The 25,384-nt window shown below is 46.0% G+C and overlaps 1 protein-coding gene across 1 annotated transcript in view; it reads right to left on the bottom strand.

Moving 5' to 3' along the window:
* The window catches only part of LOC126543659 (potassium channel subfamily K member 12-like), a 99,429-nt gene extending 89,908 nt beyond the window's left edge, over positions 1 to 9,521 (bottom strand). The window contains exon 1 of the mRNA XM_050190766.3: positions 5,639 to 9,521. Coding sequence (XP_050046723.2) covers positions 5,639 to 5,993 — 355 coding nt within the window. The 5' untranslated portion in view covers positions 5,994 to 9,521. The remainder of the gene's footprint in view (positions 1 to 5,638) is intronic.
* Positions 9,522 to 25,384: the final 15,863 nt, after the last annotated feature.

The raw sequence follows: 25,384 nt of genomic DNA, 5'->3' as shown, positions 1-25,384 counted from the left end.
AGGATATTAAGGAAGGACAGGACGTGGACGGACGTAGCGCAAACTACCAACTGTTTCATACTGTTAAAGAACGCGCTTATATACAAGGAGATATGGTGCGGGGGGGGGGGGGGGTACATATAAAAAGATATGACAAGGTGACGACATGTGATCATAGTTCGGGTCAGGCATACATCGTTCACATGCACGAGCGCATGCACGTGCACCAACTAGCCCCCTTCATTGCTTTACAGAATTGTGATTGTGAATATCTCACAGAGCGAGGCCGTAGAAGACGGCGCACCAAAATGCCGTAGACCATTTAGGCGCGCACAGAACTCTGCGCCAGACTCTGCTTCCGTGCAAATCATTTAGACACGAGACTATTGTCGTGTTTACGCTAAATATCCTGACACCGTTCGGGGGCTTTTCAGCTAGGAATTGTTTAATTCCTGCTTTCTGGTTAAGCTTCCTCCAGCAGACATGCATTTCTTTAATCTTCTTTCTTTGTTTAATTCGCTGTTCCCTTGCTCGCTTCCTTCAAGCCTTCAATACTAGCTTCCTTTATTTCTTGTTTGTTCTATCCTTGCATTGCTTTCTTCTGTTTCTTCTCTCGTTTGCTTTGCTTCCTTCCGGACTACTGTGCGACCTTCCTTCATTTGCTCGTTTTTAGTTAGATTTATCTCATCTTCTGTCAGTGCGCTGATTCCTTTCTTGCTTTATTGTCGCCCATATGTCCGTTCGACCAATACTATGAGTTGAACAGTTAGAGGAGTGTTTTATTGAAGCACGAAAAATGAGAGCCTGAGGTAAGGGACAAAGACGCGGCTAAATTAGAACGTATTTTCTCCATACCCCTTCAATCTTCGAAGAGATGCAGCGATAGATCTGCGAGGTGCAGACGAGAGAAATAACGACGGGTTTGTACGACGCAAGGACCCGCAGACCCAGAAATGCTCGGCCACAGATCAAAAGGCTCTGCGGTTAGGAGGCAAAGAAGTAATTCCGCTCAGAAGTCGGGCAATCACGAAGTCATTTCGCGTTGTTTACCCAATCAATGACGGGGAAAGTTTCCAACAACGCACTTCCAAGCCGAAAGCAAGGGATTACGTTTTTCTGTCTTTTTTTATTTGAATCTCTGCTTTCGTTGGTGTTTGGCCTTTTGTGCCGATAGCCTGGTTGCTTTAACTCTTTCTGATAGTGAGGCAAATGGACAGTAAATTGCTTGTCGGCTAGACTGTGGTCGCGTAGATCATCAGAGATGCTACAGTAGGAAGCTTTGAACGTCGCTGGGAGCTTCTCCTGGCAATCTGGGACACTGTCGTTGCTCCGGAGAGTCCCAAATGCCAAACACATTTTGGTAACTCGCTGCTTCTGTGCGCGTGACTACACAGTTTCCGGGTGCCTGTTTTAGGACTTGCCAATAGAAAGGTCATCTCGCGACGCAATTCGTTACTTGTGCGACTTTCAGGAGATGCATCGTCAGCCAGAGTGTTGTAAGCTATCTCAAGCAGACCAAGTGTTTTTTGCGCTTGTCAAGAATAGCCCGAACGAACATAAACTGAATGCGCGACCAAACCGCAAGCGAGCATTTACCATTGCGTAAGCGATATTTGAACCGCCCCCGAGAGCATGCGATCCTTACAGTCCAGGTTTCTTCGGCAATAGCTAGCCATGGAAAAAAGCATATGCCTCACTGATTCAAAAAGAAATCACCGTGACAGCGGCTCCTTAGCGTTTGCTGCCAATCTTCAATTCTCAAGGTATAGCGAAATAATGGGCACATCAGAGAAATAAGAAAGCGCGGGGATTGACGCTTAAGAAACAGCATAGGCGAGTAAACGTGCTCTAAATGAGGGTGGTTTGGATCCACTATGACATGCATACAAAAACATCTACATGCACTTAGCACGTAGGACTCTTCACACTAAAGTGTCAAGCAGATTCCCTCTATATCCAAGATGCGATCATCAATCTGTCTACACTCTGCGCTCAAAGCCGTGACAACGCGAAATAACATTGACACGCGTACCTCTCTGCCTTTTCTCGGTGAGCGCTAAAAGTGCTAAAGTTATTAAATGCTAAAGTTATTAAAGTGCTTAAGTTAGTTCATTAGTGCTAAAAGTTGTCACTGAGCGGAAGACGCGCCTCTCAGTATCAGAATTTTTTGTAATGTTATCACTGGTTCTATCTGTCGGCTATGTTTTTCCCGAGCCTTGTGTAATCTCACATGAACAGCGGAGTACATGTTTAGGACTTACGTGAACTCTAACGCTCATGCTTGAACTTTCGACGAGTCATGCGTAAAAGCCGATGTGCTTGGCCAGCAAATGAGCTTTCGATGATCGTCTCCTGTACTCGCCGCTATCGCTGCGTTTGAACGTTAGTTTTTTGTGGGCGCAAGTTCACCCTGCAAAGTGTTATTCCGACAATGATCGAAACAGACACAGACGGCGAAAATTCATAAAAATAAGACGTTTCGGCTGCCGCACGGGTGCCGAAAAGTCTTATTTTGATTAGCTTTCGTGGTCCGTGTTCGTTTTAATGGTTGTCATGTATGTTCCCGACCAAACGAGTTTCCATCCAAATTTTGATTTCGCAGTGTTAATTTGTGACTAGCAGTTTTGCCATCGTTTTATTTTTCAACATCACTACAACGTGACTATATGCATAAAAAGATCTAAGTATCGCCGTTAGCTAGGTTCTCCAGGGAGGTGGTAAAAATGCCTTCTGCCATTAATCCAGAAATAATTATACTACCGGTAAAATAGAGTGTTATAACATTGCCCTACTAGCTTTTAAGAGCTTCTAACAGGTTACAATAAATATAGAATAAAAAAATAGAGGTTCGCACTTTCGAGGTTCAAATTGAAACTCAGACTTGAATACCCACCGCCGGCATTGAATGTCTCGCCACTCGCGTGTGTGCAAAAACTGCAGAAATTTTGAAAACTCGTAAGGTATGTACGCTGATACAGCACACACTGTCCTCTAGTCGCTGTCAATACCAGTGAATTATCTTCGGAGAACCAGAATGGCCCCGAACGTCACAAATTCTACTTACAATGAATTAATGAACTAAGTTATGAATTGTGACTTCTTACATCCACTTTTGCATTGTCGAAGGAAGTCACCAGATAGCCATCCCGCAGTACGGGTAGCCAGTGCCGAAACTTCGCGTCCTAATCGTAGCGCCGTAACTAAGATCCTAGCAAACGGAGGAAACGGTTTTCAGTAGAACGTGCACAGATAATATTGATGCACATGCGTCCAGCTTCTCACAAACGATGGACACCGGCACCCTGGAATGTTGCCGCACACGCACTCGTTGCAACGCCCGTGTCCATGGACACAAATCTTGGCTGGACGCTGTCGGCCAAAGAAAACGATTGAAGTGCGTGCCCTTTCGCTATCCTTCAACATGTCGTGGTATTTTCGTGGGCTCCCAACCGGACGGTGTTAGCATTTTTTTGTGGCACATTCAACCTACCGTAGTGGAGTCTTTCACTGCACATTCATAATGTAACGCCTCTTTTTAAGCAGCACAGCGCGCAGCAAACACGGGAACATTAATTAATTGATGACCTTGTATGCGCCCAAACAGCACCGAGGTTGTTGAGGGACGCCGTATTGGCTAGCTCAAGGTTAATTTTGAGAACCCGGTTTTTTTTTCACGCCCACCCCATTCTCGGTATAGCTTTCTCTTCTTTTTTTTTTTTTTGCTATCAGCTCTGCCGCAGCGGCTTTGTTCGAACCCACGACCAAACACGGACAAAGATGCACCGCTTGAAAAAAGGACGCGCGCAGGACTGCTTTCCGTATCCCTTCTTCATCCGTGAATATTTTCGCGATTCTCGACCCATCTTGGGTGGAACCAATCAACTAACCCGAATCAAAGTTTTCTTGAAATCTGTAGCGCTTTTGCAGCAACGCTGTCTTTGGCTAGGATGTGGGAAAAAAGATGTGCGCAGGATGTTGAAAAAAATTCATGTGGGCCGACCCTGGTGATAGTGCAGAAAGGGTCCAAGCTCAATGGCACATACCCTTCAGGGCTCTGAGACCTGTTAACGCGTCCTCTCCTGGGCGGCCCGAGCCTCTCTGCTCGTACAACGAGATTTGCAAACATAATTATCTGTCAAGAAGACTCCTGCCTTTGCAGCACTCCTCGCTGTGCAGGGCCCAGGCAGTCACTCTCAGATTTCTGCAGACAAGCCCTTACCCAAGCCCCGCGGCGCTGCACACAATGTACCCCGAACGGTTCCCAAGCCCGGACTGCCCTTTGTGTGATGATTATGCAGACATCGAGCATGTACTATGGGGCTGCGCCTCTGCTGGTCCCACTTTCACCCAAGAGGAAATGATGAAGCTCATTAGGTCTCAGGACCAGACCTCTAAAATCCTGGCAGTCCAGATGGCTCGCGAGAGGACCGTCAGGTTTCGCCTGATGGCCCCTTAGTGGGCCTAGCCAGGTGATGTGGTGTTTGCTCGCGTATATTGTTGACCAAATAAAGTTGCTTCACTCACTCACTCACCCGCCCTTGAATGGCGCTTGTCACACGTGGGACCCACAGAAGTCCCAGGGCACGACACTATACAATGACGGAAGAGTTTTTAGGACTCTATGCGCCGGACGAACGTTGAGCAGCATGAAATTCTCCCAGAGCTCGTTCACCACACTCCAGCATCCAAACTGCTGTGGGTGTTCCTCACGCGTCTCGCAAGATGTGGAAAGACCTTTGTCCTCCGTCTGATGATGGAAATTTACAACCGATATTGCAATGAGAGGCCCGACTCCGAATATAACACCTACGTTGTGCGCGTAAGCGCTGTAAAGGGGGCGGCGTAACTAGGAGAAACGACCGTTCTTGCGGCGTGCAAGGTGATGCGGCACAATGATGGAGGGCTCCGCGATAGTGATCTAAACACCGTTCGCCCTGCTGTCGCCCAATGTGAAATTTGTGATCATTGACGAAGTGAGTAGGTTATCCGCGGATACCTTCGACCCTGTCGACTCGCGCCACCGTCAAATCACATGCAAGTACGCTGAACCATTCGGAGGCCCGGACGGCGTCGTGCGGTGAGCTGAGGCAACCACCACCTGTCAGAGCGAGTGAAATTTTCAAGCGCGCTCGATGACACAAGATCTACCAATTGTGCAACCAATTGCAGTTTGCCATAGGGACTGTAAGGCAATGATCAATATGGGGACCAAGTGAATGGAATTAAAAAAAAACAAGACAAAGGTTAACAACAAAGTTATGCCTTGTGTGTTCTTTCAACCTGTTTAAAATAACCACCAAATTAAATAATTTAATATATAGTTAACAAAACCCACAGCTTAGCTGGCCATCTATCTTCACACAGTGGATGGGCTCTGCATTTTTATTTGCCTCCTGTTTGTCGATGCACGTTTTGCGAGTAGTGGCAGTGCTAGTCGTGATCAGCACGGCTGCTGCTAGTAATCTTCACCCTTTCGATCTGAACCAATTCATCGGCACCGTTGCGCCTTCTGTATCCTGCATCCTTCGCCACCGAAAATGCAGACCTCGTCAGGCCGATTTCTTTAAGGGCAAGGTGAGGGGGGCTTTTTGTCTGCTTTCTCAGTATCTGCTCAAGTTTAACAAAGAAATATTGTTATTATATAGCGAAAGCCACTCACCGATCGTGGACACCACGGTCCCGACAAAGTAGAAGGCTCCGACGAAGTCCCAGCGGGGCCTCTTGCTCGGAAGCAAATTCCGGGAGGACGCGTTGCCGTGCTCCTCGAGGAGCCGGACCACGTCTTCCGGGTCCACCGTGCCATTGTACTTGAGCCAAAAGTCGCGCAGCACCTGGTTGTAACGTTCGCGGGCCTCCACTTCCCCGGGTCCCTCTATGGCCCTGAAGAGCAGGGCGCCTAGAATCATGTACACGAGAAGCACCACGCCGAGAAGCACGAAGCGGGCGTTCTCCTCGCGAAGTCGCAGCAACCGTCGACAGCAGCCGCCCTGGCGGCGAGGCAGGTGCCGCTTCATGCAGCAGTACGGAGCCAGCACTTCACTGTCGCAGGTCGTCGCTGGTCTTCTGCCGCGTCTGGCATGGACGGCGTCGTCATCGCGGATGTGCTCAGCCAAACGTAGTAGCGTAGCACGTGCCTGATCATTACCTCAAGAAGACGTCGTGAATCGTTCAAGACTCTAGCACGATGTAAACGTGAGCGCGGATGAGCTCAGCCAAACGTCGTAGATCAGCACACGCCTGGCCATTACCTCAAGAAGACGTCGCGAGTCGTTCAAGATTCTAACACGATGTAAACGTGAGGTACTAAGCAGTACACCATTCGCCGCCGCCGTCTACTCGGAAAAGTTTCACATTGAGACGCTCGCGTTATCTAACGTGGGACTTTGGATAAACGTGGTCTCGGGGAAACGAAGCGTCGGCTAGGTTCTGCAGATGTGGTCGGAGGAATGCACCTTATAGAATTACGCGCCATGGAGAGCTGCTTCGAAGCTTCAAGCAAGGAAATTGTATTGGAGAGGATCGCGTTAGCAGTCACTCATTTGAGCGCGCTGTTCAAGCCACAGAGAAAGCAGTGTTGTTGCTCGACCTATTGTTCATTTTCAAAAGGTTTGCGTTCTGTTATTGTCACACTGGTCGAAAAAAAATCTGGGGTTGCATTATAAGGACATATATTTATAAGACCTAAATGTTACAACTGCTCGTCTGGCTTTTTTCTGAAGTAAGCGTGGTATTCCAATGTCTAGCTGGGGGTTCTTATTAAGACGTATACAGTGGCCTCTTTCGCTGTTTTCAGCGTTTTATCGAGGATCTTCTTCTGTTTCCTGTATAGAGTTTCAGCACTATTTTTTCATGCAGGCGTTGTGGCAGGATTATGGCAGTGTTCTCGAACAACATACTTCATAATTTTGTTGAATACAGGAATGTGCAATGCCATACTAGAGATCCTGACTTTGCATATTTGATAACATAAGCCAATATACTAAATGGCATGTTGAAAACTTGTCCCTGGTTAGCCAAGATCATCTGCATACTGAAGCCCATGCACACATCGTGAAGTAAGCCACTGATTAGCTCCCGAAAAAGCGCTGATGTCGCTCACCTGCTCAGGTGGTAGAGGTCCAAATTTTTCATTGGGACTTGCAAACGTTCTTGTTGAAAATGACCTCATGGAAACATGATGCGCTCCCGAAGGTACGTTTGACTGCTTGATTAAGAAACATTCAAGGTTTCTTCAAGAAACCTTCAAGAAACATTCAAGACTCAGACTCTCGCAAAGCGTGAAGTTTGTTTTACGACTGTTTTAAGCAGGTATAGCTCAATGTTTACTTGTCAGAGAAGGATTTGAAACACTTCAGCCATAAGATTTGTTCTTCACAATTAATGCGCAGACTTTGCTACTGGCTGCCAGCCTTTTGTAGCACGACATACAATAGCAAAACTCTTAGGTGATGTTTCCCATCATGTGAGCAATGAATTTTAGCAGTGAATGAAATATGTGTCACTTATCAGTCTACATAGACCTATGTGACCTAAATGTAGCTTTACGCAGTTTCTCGGGCATTTTTGCATGTACTAAATGTTGATGCTAAAAATTTAAAGGAGTATGTATTTGTCGACAAGAACCTAACAGAAGAAATGAACGCCTGTCGATCACACCAAAATGTTGACCACGCGCTGGTAAAAGTTTCTAGTCGGGCGATATATTGGTATTCGCATTCGATCCCTCTTTTCTAATGAGCATTCAACGGTGGAGATCACGGTGATTCTTTGGTAGTGATGTACAGATGGTTGTCAATGCTGAATAGTACATACACTTGGACGCGATCGTTTTCCATCTAAGCTGAATAAATATTTCAAGATTTATGGAGAGTTCTATTCCTAACTCTACCTTCTGGGCCTACAAAACTCTACACAAAGAGATCAGTTCTTCAAAACCACAGCCACTATTATCTTCTGTAGAAACTTACGCAGCCGTTTCGATCTTCCACAGCTGCACGTTTCTTTCACATGGCAGTAATGCATGAAGCAATTAAACCTATCTTTCAACTTCTCTCCAGAGTGTTGAGCTCATCATATCGTTCCTTGTCCTTTAAACCAATATTCCGCTCACGTATGCCCCGCTGCTTATGTAAATTGAAACTCGACAGCGAATAATTATCGACAGTGTTAAACATCTTGCAGAGACAAGCTTCGGATGTGCTCTTTCTGGCAATGTTGATAGTAAAAGGACACATTTGCGGAAAGCGCCATAGCACTACTGTGATTGTCTTTCCATTGTTATCCCAGCGTTCAACCATTCTTTGAGTCTGCCGTAGTGTAAAGTGTATTTTGAAATTTCTGCCTAACCTAGCTTTCTTATGGTCACGAAAATCGAGTCTTCGTGAGTTCAGGACCAGTCAGTGTACATCCGTGTACATGCCGTTCTAAATCCGAACAGCTGACGCACTGAGCTTCAGTGGCAGTGATAGAGTTTCAATCGTTTGGGTGAGAGCTATTCTTCGTATGTATCGCAACTCGAGTTGTTTCTTATTCTAGCGGATCACCTCTTTCACTGCAATGAAGTTCAACTGAGATATACATCCACAGATTTCTTCAGAGATACATATTCTTGATCTTAGACTTATGCATGGGCAGATTTTACAGCGGCATCCGCAGAAGCGTCAAAGATAGTAATTTTCTTGACGTAAGTGCCTTCAAAGAACTGTCGATGATGGAGATACTTCAAGATGCTTCAAAGCAAAGTTTGAACACTCAACTTTACATCAAAGGTCTCCGACATCCTTTCTACTAAGTACGCATTGGTTTTCATCTACGGTTTCCACTGCCAAAGGTCTTGTGCGAGTGGGATCGGCACAGCCTGCAGCGCGCTTGCCACACTTGGCCCCTCAATCATACATGGAGTTTAGCAATGCATGTTAACTTTAACGACATCATGTCGGACCTCGCTCCGTTCGATAACAGGTATTATTCTTTTTAAGCTGAACGCCTTATGCGGAATCCACGAATTGTGATCCAAATGTGAAATAGAATATGTGCCTCGCTGGGTAGAAATGGGCACGAAAAATATCTGCTAAGTAACACCTGGAAACAGGTGCCTTCTGGCGTATACAAGCCGATTCGTTAGAGAGCAATGCCTTCCAATAATGTTTCCGCTTTGAGTTCAGGTTAGCCGCTTCTGAATTCGAAAGAGACAGAAAAATGGGGGTTTCGTCAAGTAGGTCACACCAGTGGTCATCGGCCGGATCACTGCTGGAAACAGCGGACGTATCCTCGAAAGGAAGTTCACGCGTAAAGCACCCAAGCACCACTCCACAGATCGCGCACTGCCCTGCACCAACACAAACACAAACGCACACACGAAACTTGCAGCGTTGACACTCGAGACGTCACAAAGAAGAAGCGCACGGCAACGTGCTTGCAACACCGCTGCTACGCAAGCGTATCCAAACCTTCACGTGGGGGAATAAGCGAAAAGCCGCCTCAATTCACGCGCGACCACTCCACAAGGATGCCGGAGATCAGCTGGTTTGGAGGGGCAGCGTCCCAACACTGAGAGGAGGCTCGGAGCGCTTTCCGTTTCCGAACGAGCTTCCCTCGTGTACGTTACTTATTGCGCGAGTTTTTTTTTCCCCTCCTTCCTCTCAGATGCTCGAGCGCCACCCCACTCAAGCCGCGAGCGTGGCGCCATCTTTCGCGTTCTCACCGAAACTCGGAACTGAAAACGCGCCCCAGCTTTCAGGCCCGCGGGTCATCTATACTCAAGAATTATGTGCTGATCAGAAAAAAAAAATGGGCGAGTTGGTATGGAAGCATCGCTAACTTGGAGCGCGAACTACGAGGACAAAAGCAAAAGCACGAGAAGAGAGAAGACAGCGCTGTGCAAATTATAGGCTGTTGGTCTTCGGAAGACAACGAGCTGACTGCCGGGCTAGTTAGTTAACGATCACAGGAAACCAACTCATGCAGATGAGACGAATTGAGAAGTAGCACACAGAAGACACCAGGCTCATTAGCAACTTTGTGTATCTATTATCATGCTGTGCATTTTATGTAGAGACAAGGCAGCATAAATAGACCAAGAAAAAAATTAAAAAGGAAGAACAAGCTATTAGAGGAAAACGCTTCGCATACAAGGCCAATTTCGTTACTTAGCCCCAACAAGAAAATCCGTGTCCTATTTGAAAGTACCAGGGATGGAACGTTAACCAAAATAGGTGCGATCAACCTCGAAAGCCTCTAATATTTCTTTGGTGCATTTGTCAGGGGGTTTATGAAAAGCTTCACACTACACGGTCGTACACGTGTGCACTGGTCACAGTGCAATCCAAAAGTTTCACATAATGCCGGTTTTTCAACGTTCTTGAGTTAATTTTCGCAGCCTGTCATTAACACGCCTGTCAGATTGGCCGACGTATTCTTCTCCACACGGAAAAAAGGGAAAGAATAAACTAACTGCAGGACGCACTCAGCAAACTCGTTCGTGTTCTTAGTGATACAAACACTTTGCGAGCGCTTGTTACAACTTACCTTAGGGCATAGAACCATTAGCTTGCTCGTACATGTAAAAAAAGAATTGAGTCTAAGGTCCACACTTTCGCCAATGTTTTTAAAACTCTGTGATATATTGTGCAATTAACATAGTACAACCACTTTCATTACCCTGCAGCCTTACCATGTAGCGCTTGAGCTGGTTTCCGGCGCGCTTCCTAAGTAACCTCCCTGCCAAAGATACTCGAGTTTAGGGATATGCCGCCGACAATAAAAAGGGACTACTGCGCCTGCGATAGCTGTCCGGGGCCACATTCAGTGGTCCGAAAGTCATCAGCACATTTAGTTACATAGATGATTATTTGGTCACCTTAGATTGTAAATCTCTGAACTATAACTCAGATGCGCCACTGGTTCCTGAGGTGTTTCGAGAGTGCTTAAGGCCTTTGATTTTAACGCATGAGACGCTGGAAAAAGGCTGTCAGACTTCATGACCTAAAGGCTGCATTGCACCCTAGCCATGTTTGCTGGTCGTATAAACCAAGAGGCAACAAACCGTTGTTCCCGTTTTTCTCGGCGCATTCTAAATTTGTAAAACGAGGTATTGTTTCACTTTGATTTCAGAACTCGATCAACAAGTATATTGCCCAAGCTGCTCCGAATATCTTCCAGAGACTGGTTTTTCACCTTTTGTCTGTAGAATATCCGGCACACGGTCTAACACCAGGGTCAGGGAGGTTAGTCAGGAAGCGCAGTTACACCAGCTGAAATTTTACAAGACAAGATTGCAGGAAAATTGACGTTGTTGTGCTGCCTTACTTCGCACATGAAATTGCGCAATCTCAAAAGCTTTGGCGGAACTGTGGGTCATGGCGTCATTTTTTTTGACTGAATGCGAGTAGTCGATGTTTAGCGTCCGCTATGTTCTTTTCTACTCCCTGATTCTGAGTTATGCGTTCCCCAGAGCAGATGCCGTCGCGTGGCGACAGCTATAAACTAATTCATTCGCCTGCTTGTTTTGCCTTCCCCTCTTCTATTCACGCAATGTCCCTCACAAGGTCCACAGTATATCACTGCACAGCCCACAGTATATCACCGCACCTGGAATTGCTCACACCCTACGGGATGCTCCACTATTTGTTCACCGTGCCTCCTGGGAGGCTGCGCTGGCCAGCTTAGACCCACAAGAGCAGAGACGGTTGATCCAGGGGGCACGCGGAGCGGCGAGAGCCAATGGGGCCCTAAAATAGAGGCTCTATACTACGAGGAAGCCGCCTCCACCCCCACCCACATCAAGAACAAATGCTTTCTCTGTCTCTAGCTCCCTTGCCGTGCTATTTCGCATCCGTTAGACTTCAACGAACTCGCCCAGCAACACATTCTCTCTCTAACAGCTGAGCTAACCAGGAGGCTAGCTGATCGCCGTGGGAGTTAATCGGCAGGTCCAAATGCACCATCCCGCCTCGGTGGAAAAGCATCGATTCTGGGTTCGAACCCCAGGCCAGGACCAGCTTTTTTTCTTCAGTTGCGACGCTTTCCTTCCGAAGAACACTTTCTGCGATTAGCATTCTTTGGGGACTTGAGCCACATCGCAGTATATTTGTCTCTCCGTAGCAGACCTTCTTCACGTCAACTTGAGTCATAGGTAGTTTGTTCATTGTCAAAGGATAAAGTGAAAGAAAAGGTAATATATCAGTCACGGCATCGGGCTGCGGTGGTGAGGGAACCGGGTTCGGGACAGATCGTGGGGCACGTTTTAATGGTATTAGCATTCTTTGGGCATTTCTGCAATTTGTCGTACGTACGTTAGTCTTCAACCTCTTTAGCGCCTACTTGAGTCATTGTACCTGCAAGACTGGAGCGAATTTACTTCCTTCGCAAAAGGTCGTCAATCCAAGGACATTCTTTCTTCGTCATTTTATCGCAATCATGATGTCGTTATGCAGTCGAGGTTTCGCGCTGTTGTCATGTCATCGCCGTCATTGCGTCATCGTGAGAGAGTCGCTATCATGAATTCGCTGTCATGCCGCGAGCGTCATTGCATCATGGTCATAGCATCGCCGTCATTCCTGCTTCGTCATCCGGTTCTCTTTACATCGTCGTCGTCATGCTATTGCGGTCGTAGACTCGTCGTCGCCTCATTATTGTCATGTCGTCGCAGCTACGCTTGTCGTTATACTATCGTCTTAATTTAGGAATCATCACCTCATTGTGGTTATGCCTTCGTCATCATACCACTGTTGTCATTCCATCGACGTCATTCCCAGGTGTGTTCGGATAAAGACAGACTAAGGGGGAGAGAGGGGGTGGTCCCGAATATATTTAGCTTTGAACGAAATTTTTGCATGAGGGGCGAAGGTGTCTCTCTGGTAAGGAATCAACCTCTGTTGTATGAAACTTAGCGTGGGTTTCCTGAAAAGAATATTGTCACTAAAAGTCGCAATGAGCGTTTTACCAACATGCAGATTCACAAATTCGAAGGCCTATAATTCTAACATGAACACATTCTACCCCGACCAATTTTTTTCGGTGAATCTGAGCCAATAGTACCATTGGGCCAAGGAAAGTTAAATTTCGGTCACTCACAGTATCTCTTTGAAAGACTTTCAAAATTTGGCTCTCGAGCAATTGCCTCTGACTGACCCCAAAATCAGTAGCCTTTTTGGGCCATTTTAGCTAAGGCAATGATGCCTAAATATAGTACTGACAAATCTTCATAAGGTTTCTCGCAAGCTAAAAAAACAAGCATGCAACTACACTTTCGTTATAAAATCCCAAATATGCCAAGGTGGCAAGTATTTCGAAAATTAGAACATTTTCGAGACGTCTTCGAAAAAATAATCACAGCCGAATTTCATGAAAAGTTCATAGAACACCCACTCAGGACTGATAAATCTAGTAATGCCAAAGCAAATTGAGTAATTTTCTGTTAAGTAAGAAAATTGAGTCCTTTTTAAGACCCGTGTATGATCATCGCCACTATGTGTCTCGTTCTAATATAAGATAACACTCATAATAACTTCATGAACTATTTCGTTGTTGTTGTTGTTTGTAGCAAAGAGGAGTGACTAAGATTGTGCCTTTTTTGCCTCTTTTAACCATAAAATGAGTTGTGCTTGAGTTTTCAAGACTCCTGAATGCGTATTCCTACCACAGTGCTTTGAGATAGCAAGCACATGAGAGCGCGTACAGCAAATTTTGAACACTAGTCGGAGGAACCTATCTGAGACATTGATCTCTAGTTACATCTGCTGTTTTCATGTCGCCCGTGTACATGAACAATGTGCCAGTCAAGTGAGAAAACACGATGACGCCACTGCAAAAGGATGAGTCAGCTGGGTATATTCAAATGAAGAGCGTCGCAAAACAGGTCCCGAATATTTTTTTTTATTTTTCACCAAAATTTTTATATTAGGCATAAACATTTCTTCTACACAACGGAACTGCGATTGAGAAATCCGAACTGCGGGATGGCGATGGCGCGAGGGCGACGGCGTAGTAAGAGTCGGTTGAAGTTGTTAGAGTGATGACGATGCAACGACCGCGACGGTATCTCGAAGACTGTATGACAACAAATGCATGACGATTGTCTGTATGACGACAACGTAATGACGACGGTGGTATGGCAAGGGTGTGAGGACGATGGGATTTAAGACAAGTGTATGGCGACGAGGGTTTGAGGACGACGGTGTCGAGAAGTCTGCATAACGGCAATAGCTTGGCAATAGGGTGGCGACGATGGCATGACGTGAGTCGGATGACGAAGCTGGAGCGAGGACGACGGAACGTGGACGTCGGCATCCCTACCGGGAACACGTTACCTAGTGGGCCAAGCTATTAGACAGCTGGAGCCAATGGGAAGGCGCAGAAGGCTTTGCGACGATGGCTTGTCAAAGTACGAAGGTCTAATGAGAACTCAAAGCTCGAATATGACTGGCGAAGCACCGAATACAACTACGATGACATCACCACCAAGAGTGAATTACCTAGTTGCTCAAGTTGATAGACATCCTGGGTCACAGGTCCGGCGTAAGAGGTTGGGTACATAGACTCGAAACGCTCCAAGTACACAAAGAATGCTAATCGCATTAAAAGCCTTTGATAACTACTCATGATGTGGCAGAATTTATCCGATATTGTAATACGCGTTCTCATCCTTGATTTTATACCGGTATTTCTGTCGCATTTGTAGAGACAAATGTGGCGCGAAAGTAGTCGAAGAGATTTCCTTTAACTTGAGTTTCGGGTCCTTTTCTTGAGTACACAAACACATCGCTGCTCCCGTGTATCAAATCGATGTTTTTATTACTCGCATCTCTTTTGCCCTTTGGGTACTTATCTGTGCGTCTATTTTTCTTTTGGGTACTTCCAAAGTGGGTGAATTCTGCCTATAAAGCCATAAAAAGAAATCCGTGACCCATGGCAGCATCGACCATCTGTCTTCCATCACAGCAGATAAATTCTCGGACCATTAGGCAACGATCGCTGGCATGCTTTCCTCGTGCCAGAGCCGTTCTTTATACCGCCAGGAGCGTGCGTCATGTGCCCGTTCTCATATTCTTCCCTCATGAGAGCTAACACTTTGAGGCATTCTGTTCAATAACTAGCTCCGGATCGGCCCGTATTTTTCGTCAGAGAGATACTTACAAAGTGTGCGACGTTCGACAATAGACCCCTTTCACGGCAATCCCGCGAGCACCACCATGTTTGATCGCATGATGACAGCGTTCATTGTTTGCCTCAGCTACCTGCGTTGCCTCCGTATTCACAATGAATGTGCATGACGCCGGCGCAACTCAGTAAACCTCTATTTTGCCGGATACCGTGAACGGCCGTTAGGTGGACGGCATTAAGCTTTGGTCACAGCTTCAGAGGGTATGTAAGCGCTTTCGGAGCAAGTTACTCCTTGTCTAAACAGAGCGAGAAGCGCGTACGGGGCTGGCACTAGAAGTGCGGCTAGGCATTTATCCCACGCTGTCCAAACTTTCCGCTTCTCTTTTAAATCAGGATTAGCGTCTGTTGCTTTCCCTATATTCAGCTCACTTTCAAGACAAAGTGATGCTCCTCGGTGCGGTCACTATCATGTTTGTTTTCTGCCTGATCGCTCGCGGGTGTGCTGAGTTGCGAGATTTGTTCTTTGCTGTGCACAAGGGCTTGTAACGTAGATGTTCTGTACTTTGCAATAGCTTGTAGCAAAGAGGTATTATCGCTAGACACTCGCTTACTATGTGGACCGTCACGAAAGTTCAGCTTCAAACATTCGTGTGCTGTCGATGTAGTCCTTCCCCCATGCTTCGGTGAACTGGTTGGATGGTGCGCCCAATAAATTATTCTTGATACGCGGGTGATAGTTTCGACTTAAGTTTGAGTCTGTGCGTCTGTACATAACCTGCGAGAAACTTGGCTAAAGTGGCTTTGGCGTTGCGCTGCGAAACCCAAGACGCGGGATTGAAAACCAGCCATGGCTTCCGCATTTCGATGGGAGCGAAATGCAAAAACGCCCGCGCACCATGCATTGGGAGCACGTTAAAGAATTCCAGGTTGTCAAAATTATTACGGAGACCCCCACTATAGCTTGCCTTCTTACTATATCGTGGATTTGGCATGCAAAACTCCACAAATAAAAAAAAACTATTTAACTTGCAGAACCAACTTTTAGCGTGTTCTGTAAAGTTGCAGTTCCAATTATTGAATTTGTGTCGAGCGTTTGTACAAGTTATAACAATGTAAGTTAAAAGCATTTAGTGTATAGTATGTGCCTCTATTACCTGCTTGTGTTGGTTGGATACACACGGTCAGTGGTCGATGTCTCGGGTAAGCGAGGAAAATGTTTATTTCCATCTATATTCCTTTCTATCTTGCTCGCTCTCTCTCTTGCTCTTTCGTTCGTTTGTTCGTTCATTGATTCGGTGTATTCGCTCCCATTGACCACAACCGTCTGTGGTTTCTGCATAATGTTTTCATTCCCCTTGCACATGGCCTGGGCTCTAGCACCATCTAGGTATGACGCATGTATCGAGGCTGACGGTGCCCCTGGTCGGGACAACGTCGTGTGAGGCGCCTGGTAGTATCCAGGGTACTGTTTCTGCAGCGGGGCAGTATGCTCCGTTGCGCCAAGATGTCGACACCGAGTACTGTTACAAGCCCATCCTAGAGTCAGGACGCTGAACGCTGCTTTTGCTTTCCGTGCTTTGCCCTTTGGGTGAAAGTGCCAATTTTGTTTCACAGGCAAACACGCTGCTCGTCTCTTTTCTCTCCCGCATCTCCTGCTCTCTCCGCATTTCCTCATCTCTTTCTGCTCCCCCTTTCCCTCCTGATTTCACCGCATGTGGTTGGCTATGGAATGATGGCATTGCCTCTTCCCAATGTTAGACGTCACGCTTGACACTCTCCACTGTCGCTTTCGCCATCCTTCTTTTATGGGTGCGCGACGACGATACTCTGCCTGGGAGCTAGCAGACAAAAATTGCGGCCACACTTAGTGCGGTGCCATCTTTTCCACTACCTTAAATTGTGAAATGAATGAAGGATGTTGATTTGCGAGTTGAGACATTTAACCTATTTACACTACATGGCATAGACGTCAATAATGGTCTCCCGCCTGCCGCACATCATAGTTTGAATAGGTGTTGCTCCAATGCACGTTCGTAATACCCGCACGTTTTTGTCCTATTGCGGATTACGTGGACTGCAGAGTGGACTGGTAGGGGCTTCATACTGGAGAATAGCAAATAAATTGGGACAACCGTCGGTTCTTTAACGTGGCGCACCAAAGGCACTGTACACTAGCGTCTCTTGCCGCCTCCACCTCCACTTGTATTTAAGAAAAAAAAACAAGCAAACAAAGGCGGATTTATTACAACCGCTTTACGTATAGGCATTGTAATGTTGCGCGCCCCTCTTCAATGCACGTGTGTGGTTGGCCGAAAACACATTATTGACAGGACACATAAAATAGATAATGCTAAGAACAATCGGCCATATGTTTGCCTTCTAGCTAATTGTAGCCTAATATTAGACGCTCAGAGCAACATAAAGATCCATGAACGAACCCAAAGACTGGTGCACAATAAATATTGGGCCTTCGACTTTATGACGGGACTGATATCTGACGACATTCCGTTGCTTGAATTGCGCAAGGAAAGAATTGCGACGACAAGTTGTTTCCCAGTTGCTCAGTAACAAACTAGCACTCCGGCGCTCAGTATATAAATCAACAAATCGCGTGGCCAACACGCGGCAATCATCAAAATGCTTTAAGCCCTATTTTGTCCGAACTAAAATATTTTCCTACTCTTTCTTTCTTAACACACCCTCGCTCACTAGAATCGCATTGTTCACGGCAATCCCACTCACATTTTTCAACGTTTTTGTGTTCACGTGTTTTGCGCATAGTTCTCCTTTGTTTGTTTTCGTTCTCCTCGCATGGACCCCGTGTCCACAGTACTCACCAAGTAAACAGTCCTCTACATTCATTTGCGACATACCGTCGTCTGCGCATGTCGTCGAGCCCGACTTAAGTCCTTCGTTTTTGTTTTTCTGCAGAAGCAGTGGGACGCCGTAGTTAAGACTCCTGTTCATGAATTCAAACAACATCAGAGGGAGAAAAAAAATCTCGGCACCAAAATAGTAAAGGCTGAAGGGGCGGGCCGTGGAGTGTCTTATAACTGCTCGGGAATGCCAAGCGTTCACCTGCCTTCCCGAGAATGGTCAGAATCGTTGTTTCGTCAGCGAATTCGCGAGTCTGACGAATCACGCGAGGGCAAGTGAACAATGGCACGTTTCTGTCCAATTTTGCTCAAGGGCAAACGCAAGGTTCACACACAGAACCTTTATATGATCACGCCTACAGGCAAGTGATCTGATCCAGGTGGGAGAAAACGAACATCACATATTCCTTTAAGCCGAGTCGCGGTGCATAAGAAATCGCGTGAGCGAAAGAAATGCGATATTCACGCAGCAAGCAAAGAGGAAATATAACTGAATACGGTATGCCTTTGCTCCCAGAAATGAGGGTCTCACTTCGATGATTTACAGTGTCTGCATGCGCACTTAGTCCCACCTATCGGAGCGCTAAGCGTAACGCGCCGACGCGTCAACTCGCGTGGCCCCTAGGCCATAATCCGGGCGTCTGGGAGAAAGTGATATACGGTGCCTCTCAGGCGTATTGCATAATTCAATCAGCCGATAGCACAGCGACGCCCTGATTAGGCGTGCAGCGATATTGCTGAGCTATCTACCGGTGCGAAAGGAAACTCCTATGTGGCAGCCTTCACGGGCCAGCGAAGTGTTCGAAACTGGAGCGATCTCTTACTTGGATTAGGAATATATTTTTGTGGCTCAATCTAGAGGGATCTATAGTTACGTAGACGGAGGCTGAAGTTACAGTGTATCTATTCGGCATGTACCAGTTATCCGGAGTGAATCACTTACCTTCACAACGGAGGCATTCTACGAGTTTAGTTAGAATACTGTGCCATTTGTAATCTGCGCTCTAAGAACAGTGCCTCATGATGTATTAGTTGAAATTTCGTCAAATTCAGCTGGAAGGCTTGAAAAAGTATAGAAGTATGTGCTTTATTTTTCTCTTTTCTTGATGTGAAACATGTCTCATTTCGCTTGAAATAGGCGCTTGCTTGCTGAAACCACGCGTAACGTCATACTTATGCAAATAACTATAACGAAAACAAGTAATGTAAATGTTGCTTATGTCTTTGCAAACGTATTGCACACGCGTCCTACTTTGGTATCGTTGCGTAGAGATGAAAAGCGCTTACCCACTCATACATGTGTCACGCGCACATACGCTACCACTGTCACGTCCTGCATGGTGCAATCGACCTTAAGCGTATCCTTTCGCTCGTCCTTCACAGACGCGTAGCTCAGCAGCACATTTGTCGTTCCAAGCACGAGCGGTAGCGCAAGACAGAGCTCACTCTTGCCATAGCAGGTGCAAATCCATTAGCCTCATACCTGTGCACATTAGCAGTGATAAGCCTCACAGGTGTGCAATTTGCTACAAAGCATTGACAATTGCTTGGCTGTGGCACCCATGCGTCCGATACGTAGAGTTCAAAACTGGCGTGAGAGGCTCGGGAAGCCGGGCAGAGGGATGCCGACCTGCGCCCTCCTAATTTTAGCACGACGGGCCCACTGAGCATTGGGAGTGAGCGCGATTACGTGATTAGACTACAGGATACCTGCCCCATTTCACATTAGTTAGGCGTGTGTAAGCTTTGCAATGCATGAATAAATGTAACTTGCGTATGTCGTTGCGTCCCATCTGTACGCTAGTGCCCGTATGTCCTCGGCAGCACGCACAAGACGTTTGACCGCGGATCGCAACACCTACTGCGGTTGCGTACTCGTTACGGCCTACTCTATACTTTCCTTTTATACGAGCTAAGGAGCTGTGAGGGAGGAAAACCACTTGAAAACAATGCTTAGGCGCAATGAAAGGAAGAAAAAAGGAATGAACAGTTGATTTTAATAAGTAACACTTAGGTCCAATGATGAAAAACAATTAATGGCGCGATATCTTTGGCACACATCGTTACACAACCCCACCGATAACATGCACTGATGGAAGCAACTGTTAACTAAGAAGCCTTATAATATGTTGGTGTTTCGCTTCAGGCAACGCGTTCACTGCAAACCTCGTTTATGCGTAGTAAAGCTTTCGAAGTATATTCAAGAGCGCACTTTACGATGAGTGTCATAAAGGATGGTGAGATTATGTGCGTCATCTAATAAGCCACAGAAAAATAAACATCTCGCAGGGACAAAAGTCAATTCTCATAAATGCTCGGAATGCTGTGCCCTTTAACTCCGCAAGTGTCAAGGTATCTTTTTTCAATACGGCGAGTTTGATGCCTCTAAATTTTTCAATACAGCGTGGGAAACATGCCGCAAAGTCCGTAGTAGCGTTTCTGTCACCCTAGAACGAAATTTCCTAGCAAATATTTGAAAATATCAATTACAAAATATTTCACTAATTGGCACATCAAAGCAATAAACCAATTTATTTTTTAACTGAGGTGCTATTAAAATTTTTTTGCTACAAATACATCCTCTAGGCCAGAAATAAAAGTGACCAAATTGCTTTATTTTCCTTAATGTGAAGTGATGGTTATGCTCTGTATTGGTAATTCCAAATAAAAGCCCATTTAGAATAAATAATTATACAGTAGGATATCAATAAATAATTTATTCTTAGTTTATTGATTGACCGATTTGGGGGTTCAGCGTCATAGCGAAGCGTTGCGGTTGCATCTTGACTGTCTGGGGTTACTTAACGAGCACCTGAATCTAAGTGCAGAAGTGTTTCTTAGTTTCACCATCATCCAATTGCAATAGCGACAACCGGCAGTGCAGATACTTCATTTCATACATCGCGTGCTACACTGTGTAGGGTAGCGATACTGCGTTCTCACCAACAAATAGTTTTGTGTTCTTGCAAGCAATTAGGTGAAACTGTTCTTTATTTTCCTTCAGTATTAGGTGAGAAATATTTCATTCCTTGTAACGAAACAAACAATATATTTATGCAAATGCTAATACGTTGTTGTAGGTCAATCTACTTTTCACTATTTTTCTTTCCGCAAATTATTTGCAGGCCCTCGTGTTAGCCTGACTTGCATGCTCGCGCCCGTAAATGCCGTTGGCGCGCGCAGCGAAGCCCACACTATAAAATAATTTACATATTGTGGATAAGGGCGTGAATTGGACGATAAAACACACGCTTACGCCCCCCAAAAATGTTGTAAGGCTTGTGAGTCATAGACTGATTTACATCTGTATTAAGTTTTAATGTTGTAATCTATATTATAATGTAGACTCATTGCACCGAGCGATTCATTTTAGGAACCGAACTTCTTGCATAGCTTTCAAAACGTTGTGTGCTAAATACTAAACTTGTAGTTTCCCCGAGCAGGAGGAGCCAAGTGCACTGTAATATAATTTACACCCTTGGAACAGATTAAGCGTGTAAATTATTTTGCAGCCTATGCAAAACCATCAACTGCGACGCAATGTATCGCGCCAAACCGAAGGTTTATATCATAATAATATTCTGACCCTCTTTTTATTTGCTGCTTTATTCGTGTCTTCTCAAAGAAAAAAGTTTCAACCAAGTGAAAGCACACATCAGACAAATGCCTGCGGCAAAGAGAAAAGCCAGCTTTTTCCATAGCTTTATTATTCTGTTGAGGTTGCTTAACTTTACCGAAATAAAAAAACATTTAGCAGAGAAACCCAAGAGTGCTTACGTGTTGCAATTCAGAAGTATTATAATCGCTTAGGGGAAACGTTTTTGATTTGGGTTATCGACATGCATTAAAGTTCTTTCTCTTGAATCGGTGTGCGTGTTTGCGCATGCGTTGTCAAGAGACCGGAAACATTCGGACCAGTTTGCTGCAGAACGATGAATATTTTTGAGCTCCCTCGCTTAGTTATCTGAGGCGCACTTCCGTGGGCGACCACGTTTCAGAGCCGCCGTTGAGGTAGATGCTTCGAAGAGCTTCCCAGTAGACACCGATGAAATCTGAAGGCAGCGACGTGACGTATGCAATGACGCATGCCCTAGGCACACCTAATTTTATACACTCCTGATTTGGCATCGAGGGTGCGTCGCAGTACAGAAAGTAAACACAGCACCGATGAACTCCAAATAGCAAGTGGGAGACGTGGGAGGCAGTGACGGAAGCAGTGACGTGACGTGTGCAATGACGCACGCAGTAGGTACAACTTTAGTCAATCATAACCGTGGAGTCACTTTATCGTTGGGGACGCGTACTAGGCTCGCACCCCGAAGGGCCGGTTTTTATTCCCACCCAAACCAAAGTGTACCATTTTTTTTTTCATTTTCACTAACTTACTTTGTTTACATAAACGTGCCTGACAAATATGACGTCAATCCGAGCATTTGTGACGTGTTCTTATTCTTCGCGCCATCGGCCATTTTGGGTACCATCGTTCGGTCGTGCCGCCAACAACAATGCCAAATTTTGGCGTAATGGGGCATATGATGCTTTCGGGAAAAAAAAACGGTACAATCCTTTTAGAACGTATTGAGAAACGATAGGACCATCTGATCGTTAGGGGAAATTGAAGCACAGTTCTTTTGACCTATCCGTATATTTGTATCTGTTGGAAATACTGTTCAATTGGTTCTTAATGTTTTTGCAGCCTCTCGGGTTTGCCTAGCGGCCTCTGTCACATTTGCCCAATCTCCTTACTACTCGCGAATTTCTTCCCGCAGGCGCGTCTGCATCGGCAGGCGTTTGCTGTGTTGTGACACCACGTGCCCGAGCACACGAGGGTTGGACCCTCCCGCGTCTCGCCATGCGTGGCTTAGTCAGGAAAAAGGTGATCCTGAGGATTGGGCTGATTCTGAGTGTTTGAAACGTTAAGGGCCTTCAGCGGAGGCAACGCCCCTTTGGCATCGGCTTTACGTAGACGGCAACTCCAGACTGACCCATCTGGGTGAAATCTGCAGTTGCATTTTTCTGTTCTCTAATATTCGTGGCAATACTTTGCACAGGATCTTTGTACAATACATCCTCCTCCTCCTCTTTCTCTCTTACTTTTCATATTTCCTGTTGTCTACTCACTTTTGCATTACTTCTGATCTGTCAGGCAACAAGGGTCAACCTTGTGTGAGTAGACAGCCTACGTTAGGTTATACATAGGCTATGTCATATTCTGTTAAAGGGTAATTCACAGCTCGCGTTTGCAGAACCTGTAAAACAGGTCCTGCAAAGGTGGGTGGTTGGCGTCACTGCTGAAAACTACACGTTCACCTACGGCTAGTTTGTCCAACCCCTCTCCAGTACGTGATCTCCCTTAGAAAACAGGGCGCACCGATGACGTATTTCAGTTGTCTGGTCGAGAAAAAGAATTCTTTCTCTGATATTGTGTCATTCACTTTGAAAAACCAGAAAAACAAATAGGAACAATCACACTTTGTTTCAAAATCTTTGACTGACGCACTTGGACCAGGCTATAAAGCATCGAAGCTAGCTAGCAGTGATCTGCCTTTGGAACTCCGCGATAAAAAGCAACGCGAAAAATTGTCTGCTATAGTATCATTTCGACGCGTCCCAGTGACAGTGACCCCACACTGTACGATGAACGCCACATGTGGCATCGCTTTCAATGCTGATCTGATGTAGGCGACTGAAGCTGAACTACTAGAGGGCTGGAGTCATAATATATCACGAATGTTATGATAATTAAAATGACGCGGGATAGAGAGGAGATTGAAACTCAGCACCTAATTCTAAATTTGGGATCAAGTGTGCGGCCTGAGACCACTGAGGCAGCGTACATAAAATTCCGGCTCAGACCATACATCCACAGTCCCCTCCGATACTTTAAATGCCAAAGATTTGAGCACAGTTCACAAACCTACTCAGGCTGTATGACTTGCGCTAAATATATTGCCCATGAACACCCCTCTGACCTTTGCGAGAATGCTCCGCACTGCGTGAAGTGTGGTGGGGAGCATGCCGCGTACTCGCGGTCCTGTGCCCGTCACGGAAGAAAGAAAAAAAAGAGTTATCACAATCAGTCAAAGAAAATGTATCATTCAAGGAGGAACGCCCAAAATACCTGCCCAAAAACAGTCTTTTCGAAGTGATGCGTCAAGAGGGCAGCGCCATAATGGCGTTCGGCGGCTGTCCGGCCCACGTGTAATGAGCTGCCAGCGACCGCATCCGTCCACTAGGTGGCTGCAGGTACCACTGCTCCACCGTGCCTGAAGAAGGGGCTATCGGCCTCGGGGCTCGCGCCCTCAAGGGTCTCGTCCCTCGAGACGAGCCCTTCACATCAAACACAGCGCAGCGCGTCTTCGGCGCCTTGCTGGAGGCAATAGACACGACAACCAGTCAGACGGCGTCGCTAGCGCCTAACGTGCAGCAAGGTTCTCGCGACGACTCTTAAGAAGAAAATTCCCGCATCACAGAACCCGACAAGGGCTCTATAAGCTGATTAGCAGTCCCTAAGCACATGGCACAAAGTTCTTTTCAATATGAGTACGTAAAAACAGCAATGGAACATTAGGGGTCTTCTCCATAACATTGACAACGTCAAAGAGTTCCCTCTTACATGTAGTCCGAGGGTGCTGTGTATTCGGGAAACGCATCTCAGATCAGCAGACACACGCTTTCTGAGCAAATACGCCATTTTTTCGCAAAGCCGACGACGATGCTTCCCCCTCGTCGGGCGGTGTGGCTATAACTTGATAAGGGTGTTGCTTGCCAACAGTTACAACTTTGAACAACCCTTGAGGCAGTTGATGTTAGGGAGGTACTATTTGATCAACTAGTTACAATTAGTTCTTTATACATCCCTCGTAGCTTTCAACTTTCCAGAACAGAATTTCACAACCTTATCGTCGAAGTTTCCGAAACCTTATGTAGTCGTAGGAGATATCAATGCACACGGCACTCTGCAGGGATACTCTCGCTGCGATACGAGAGCTGTCCTAATAGAATTTTTTAAAATTTTTGTCGGGTACATGCCTGCTTAATAAGAACCTACATTCTATAGCGTTGCACAGAAAACATACTCTTCCATAGACCTAAGCACAGTGTCGAGTACACGTATGCCGTATCTAGCGTGGAGCGCCATTAAAAACATCTATGGACGGGACTGCTTTCCGGTAGCTTTGAGTCAAACAAAACAAGACGAATGCTCTCCACACATTCCTCGATGGAAAGTTGACTCCGATGAGTGGGCACTTTTCTGAGAAGTGATAAACAAAACAAGACAAATGCTCCCCACACATTCTCCGATCGGAAGTTGACTCAGCTAAGTGGGCACTTTCTCGAGAACTGACATATGTGGGTCTGGATGAAATTGCTTTATTTTTAAATGTAGACAACGCTGTGGTATATGAAACAGGCTTTATATTTGA

The sequence above is a fragment of the Dermacentor andersoni genome, chromosome 10 (genome assembly GCF_023375885.2).
Source record: "Dermacentor andersoni chromosome 10, qqDerAnde1_hic_scaffold, whole genome shotgun sequence".
NCBI lineage: Eukaryota > Metazoa > Arthropoda > Arachnida > Ixodida > Ixodidae > Dermacentor > Dermacentor andersoni.
Note: the sequence above shows the minus strand (reverse complement) of the source record. Positions and strands in the feature narration are given on the sequence as shown.